A 6,000-nucleotide genomic window follows, 5' to 3' on the forward strand; every position below is an offset into this window, starting at 1 on the left:
TGAATGGGATATACTTACTGTAATAAGCTTAGCTTTTAAAATTAAATGCAGTTAATTGAAATGTGAGCTTGAAGTTTAACTGGAACGAAATATTGTCTTTGAGGGGTTTGGCACCAGGTGTTGCTGTTTAACTTAAAAGAACAGAATGATGTCCTTAAGAGAACACAATCAAGTAAGATATCTTGAACATGGCTGAGGGCAAGGGTTGTGCAGTCACAACTTAACATGTTGAAGTTTGAACATTTAAAAAAAAAAGGATTGGAAAAGTATATATTTTTTTTTGTAGGGGGAGGGCGAACTGGTGAGGAAACAAAATTTCACGTTGATTACAAATATTTGAAAAATGAAAATAAAATAATTGGGTGAAGTGTGTGTGTGTGTGTGTGGGGGGGGGGGGGGGGGGGGGGGGGGGAGCGGATGCATGATCAGTGGTATGCATGACTGCATATGTATTTTTTTGTCGGGGAGGGGGGGGGGGGCAGGGGGTTGGGAGTGGGAGGGGTTACTCTGGTGTTACTTGGGTAATCTGACTGAAACTTGATGGGCCCCATAACCTCATAGTGGTGAACATGTATATGAAGTTTGTTTGAAAAAAAATCTAAAATAAGAAATGTTTTTTGGGTTTTTTTGGGGTGGGGGGGGGGGGGGAGGGGGTGTGATCAAGGTAAGTGGGTGACCAGGTGTGGGTACACAACTTCAAATGTTTACAATAAATGTTCATGGAAAAGAATGAAAGAAATTTAATGAAATTCTACCAAATGGTAAGTTTGTTATGTACAAATATGTGGATTTTTATACAATTAAAGGGCAATAACTCTAAATTTACAAAATAAATCCTAACGAAATTGTGTGTACACAACCACATTATGGTGATCTAATTTCTCTTTAAGTTTCATAGTTCTAGGTCAAATATATCAAAAGTTATGATGCAGAAATTGCCATATTTATAGTACCCTACATATTTAACACTAGTTACTTCTAAGGGCCAAAACTCTAGTGTTAGTAGGGCAATCTGACTGAAACTTGACGGGCCGCAAAAACTCATAGTGGTGAACATGTATATGAAGTTTTATATAAATATTCCCGACCATGTCCTTGATATGACTCCGGACGGACGGACGGAGGGACGGACAACGCCAAAACTTTATCTCTCCGACTTGCGTCGGGGGCACTGGCACCAGATCAGAAAGAAAATGCCTCCGTACGTGTTATACCCTACCCCTAGGTATTCTATATATAAGAACCATGGTCATGAACGGGAAAGTGCACTAACCCGTTTCAATCGTACATTTCTCAACTAAAACGCGCAGTTCGGTGAATGGGTACCTAGTATATTCAACAAGCGATAATTTATCTTCCATCGTGCACCAGTCACATTGTCTCAATATTCCATATTGCTGAGATTATCAACATATTTTATGCTTTCGTCAACGTTACAGAAAAAACTTGCTTGAACTTCCCTAATGAACATCCGGTCTAGAGGTCACGGCAGTGCGCACATGTTTGGCGAAACGTAAACAAACAAAAACAGATTTTTAAAAAATCACAATTTTACACTAAAACTCGAAATGATGAATGAAATTCATCTTGTATATGATCTTTAATTTGAAATCATACATTGGTCTGCATCTGTTCTGTATATTTTATTCATTTTGCACATTTTGCTGCATTTTCACATTTTAGCGAACACGTGTAGTAAAATGACGATTGACATACATTTTCACAACAGCCAATCAGAATGGTTTTGTAATCTAGAACGGAACTTCACTAGGGAAGTTCAAGCAAGTTTTTTGTGTAATGTTGAAATTACTGTAAACTACGCGTTGTTTTTCTAAAATAAGATGTATTGAAAAAATGTGACCGGTACACAATGGAAGATAAATTACCACTTGTTTGATATCCATAGTACACATTTACCACACTGCGTGTTTTAGGTATGAAATGCGCAATTGAAACGGGTTAGTATATTTTCCCGTTCACGACCATGGTTCTTACAGAATACCTAGGGGTAGGGTATAACACGTACGGAGGCATTTTCTTTTTGATCTGGTGCCAGTGGTCGGGGGATAACAAAAATGTTGACGACTGACGAACGCACGGCGGACACAGCGTGATCACAATAGCTCACCCTGAGCAATGCTCAGGTGAGCTAAAAACAAGTGACCGAGTATTGCAGTGGCAATATAGAAGTCCCCTACCGGTGGAGATCTTTGTTAGTGCCCGTCCCTTGTGGTTGTTGGCAACAGATACAGTCTGAGTAATTGCAGGATCCAGATTTGTGGACGGACTGGTGGACGGATGAAAAGACAGAAGGACGGAGGACATTTCTATACTCTCCTCCGGTGTTCCATCGGTAGTGAACAAAAATGTTTCAAGTCATTTAGGAGCAAAGAAACAAAAACTATTTTACTTAAATTTCAGTAGAGAGCTTGACCTACAAGCATAGATCATGTACGCGAGACATTGTCTCATCATAGGAACGTTTGTGTACAATACTAAGATAACCATCAATGCACAAAAAAGTTATGGAATGGAGACAATTTTCTTTACCTTCAATAGTGACCTTGACCTTTGACCGACAACCAGGGTCATATGCGCGAAACATAGTCTAATCGTGGGGAAACATATCTGTGTAGCAATAAAAAATGCTTCAATACAATTAAAAGTTATGGAACAGGGAGCTTTATACTTGACTTTTAATGATAACTTTGACCTCTGTTTGATAAGCATGAGTCATGCAAGCAACACTAGCGACACATCAAACATCAACTGGTTATTGAGAACATGTATGTGAGTGTATATAAAAATGCTTCAATGCATTTAGAAACTAAGGAACAAAAACTATTTTTATGCTAATTTCAATAGTGACCTTGACTTTTGACTACCAAGCATAGCATGGGTCGTGTATCCGACATATTGTCTTGTTACGAGGAACAATTGCTTGTCGTGGTAAGAAAATCCTTCAATGCATATAAAAGTTACGGAGTAGAAATTTTTTTAACTGACCTTTAACAGTGACCTTGACCTTTAATCGACAAGCATAGATCATGTGTTGACACATTGTCTCATCATGGGGAACGATTGCGAGTAGCATTAAAATAATCCATCAATGCATATAGAAGTTATGTAGTGGAAACAATTTTTACTTGACCTTCAATAGTGACCTTGACCTATAACCTACAAGCATAGTCATGTACAAGCATAATCTACAAGTTGCCCTCTGTTCACATACAAAGTTGTATGAACCAAGCTTGAATATTTTTTGAGTAACTGCAGGATCCAGAGGGACGGATGGACAGAAGGCATTCCTATAGTCCCCTTCAGTGTTCCACCGGCGGGGGACTAATATTACCACCCTTGCAGGTCTTAAGAAAGGTTGCATTTTGATAAAAATAATACAAGAAAAGACCTGTTACAAATAAAGGTTTATCAAACAGAAGTGTTACGCAAGGAGGGAATATTAGTTTCAACAACTGTACATAAATGTAAATCGTAAACAATATTTCGTACTCAGCAACAATAGACCCTGTTTGATGGCGTACACACATGGACATGTAATTATACTGAATATTAGGTACTGTTTACTCCAATCTATACCTATGCAAATGTTGTTTACCGTTAATTGTCTATTTGCATCGATTTCCTTTTTAGGTGATTTCAGATCTTTGTTCTTGTGAAGAGTACCAGCTTCTTTTGTATCAAGTTTCTTGCGCACTGGAGACTCCGCTAGTTCATTTTCTGAAAAACAGATCCGTTCACAGAAGCAGAAACAAATGTGAAATATTTTACACATAAATAACACCGTGGTTAAATTGCATAGGAATATGAACATGTGTTTGTTATTTCATTATTAAATGTTCACTGTTGTCTTACTTAAATTGTGACGCATCACATTGGTCAATGACCTAGAAGTTTTAATCTCTTATGGGACTCTTATACACTATAACGCAGCACATGATGTTTTCAAATGTCTGTAACATTACTCAATGAATTCATTTTCTCACAGAACCATATATACTGAGGGTTAATGTATTTTTTTCATGTTTATTCTCCTTTGAAATTGTAAAACGGTTATCAAAATTATTAGTGGACGTTAGTTTAATGAAATTAGAACTAGAGCTATCAATAAAGGTGATGAATGTACCCCCCGCACGCACTGACATAATGTATGTATATAGACTTTAAGTATATAGTATAGTGACAAAAATCAATGTCCCATAACTCTGCAGAATATTTATCTAAAGAACGTAACATGCACCATGCACAACTACTGTTGTTACTGATCACTTGTGTGAAGTTTCATTACATTGTGTGCATGGATTCAGGATATTAGGCGCACACAAGATTGCATATGCAGACTCTATGTATATATAGTACAGCAAAAAAATGAAAGTCCCATAACTCTGCAAATTCTTTTTCTGAAAGAACCTAACATGCCCACTACTGTACAGTTGTTGCTGATCAACTGATGTATTAAGTTTCAATAAATTCGGTCAAGGGGATGAGGAGAGATGGTGCGCAAAAGACTGTGTCTATGTATATTGTGTAGTGACAACAACAAAGTCCCATAACTCAAAAACAATTTCTGAAAGAACCTAACATGCCCCATGCACAACTACTGTTGTTACTGGTCACTTTTGTGAAGTTTCATTAAACTGTGTCAAGGGAATGAGGAGAGATGGTGCGCACAAGATTGTGTCTACGGACTGACAACCTGGAACCAATATACCCCACTTACAACTTTGTTGTCCGGGGGTGGGGGGTAACAATAAATAACTGTAAAAATAACGAGTCCTTACTCGGCAACTCGTTTGTAGCAGATTGGCAAAGTAGTCGTTTATTATCAATTTATTTATTTATTTTCTTGGGTTTAACGTTCCACCGACAAAGTTTTAGGTCATATGGCGACTTTTCAGCTCCGATGGTGGAGGAAGACCCCATGTGCCCCATCGTGCATTATTTCATCACAAGCGGGCACCTGGGTAGAACCACCGACCTTCTGTAAGCCAGCTGGATAGCTTCCTCTGATGAAGAATTCAAAGCCCCGATTGAGGTTCAAACCCGTTTATAGTCAAGGGGCAGGACGTGAAGTGGTTGCACACTTATTTCAAGCAAGCAAAATGGTTGCAAATTTACAAAATGGCGGATATTTACTAAAATCATCGTATGTTCGTTTTTTTTTCATCAGATAAGTGGGTTTCTATGGTATTTTAACTCTAAGGATATGTACATGCATCAGTTCTATGTCTACGTCACACACGGTTTAGTGTTTAAGCTTGTATAGGGGCCCTTAAATGAGACAAAACAACTAACTGTGAAGAATTTCATAAAAGTTTGGTTCTGCCTGTTTAAGTGATGATTACATACCCAAATAAATCTTGTTCAAACTCTTTCTTGTGGCAAACTTGTACTTCGAGCAATTTAGGACGCAAACTTTTACTTGGAAAATAGTGTCAAACTCTAGGAATGTGTTGAGTGCGATACTTGTACAAAGTTTGTTCTGACTGGAATAGTACATTTTGTACAGCATCATTCGTCCCTATGATATTTCAAAATAACAATTTGTTTTGATAAAAGCCTTGTCATATTTTCATGAAACTTGGTAGAGAGCAGTGTGCGACTTACAATTGAATGCACTGACTTTATTAAATTCTATAAAGCGATCTCATTAAACAATAATTTTAGTTTTAATGTCCTTCTTTAATTTTAGGTTAAAGACGCGTTTCCATCATGCCAAAATATAAAAAAGTCCTTAGATTTAACCAACACAAGGTAAAACAGTGCAATAAACGGCACAGTGAGGAGGTAACGGATATGCAAATTTTTAAAAAGAGATGAACTATTTCCTAAGTTTCATAAAGTACAGATTTTCGTCTAAGAGACTCACAACTTTTTCGCCATTAAAAACTCTAAAACGAAAATGTTTTACAACAAGATATCACAGAGTGATCTTAGCGCCCACAATTGAGCCATTTTTGAATGTTCCAAATTTCAAGACTA

General features: G+C 37.5%; 1 protein-coding gene across 1 annotated transcript in view; it reads right to left on the reverse strand.

Moving 5' to 3' along the window:
• Positions 1 to 5,451, reverse strand: part of LOC128554066 (roc-COR-CHAT protease-like) — a 57,728-nt gene extending 52,277 nt beyond the window's left edge. Inside the window, exon 1 of the mRNA XM_053535283.1 lies at positions 3,617 to 5,451. Coding sequence (XP_053391258.1) covers positions 3,617 to 3,832 — 216 coding nt within the window. The 5' untranslated portion in view covers positions 3,833 to 5,451. The remainder of the gene's footprint in view (positions 1 to 3,616) is intronic.
• Positions 5,452 to 6,000: the final 549 nt, after the last annotated feature.

The sequence above is a fragment of the Mercenaria mercenaria genome, unplaced genomic scaffold (assembly GCF_021730395.1).
Source record: "Mercenaria mercenaria strain notata unplaced genomic scaffold, MADL_Memer_1 contig_4684, whole genome shotgun sequence".
Lineage (NCBI taxonomy): Eukaryota > Metazoa > Mollusca > Bivalvia > Venerida > Veneridae > Mercenaria > Mercenaria mercenaria.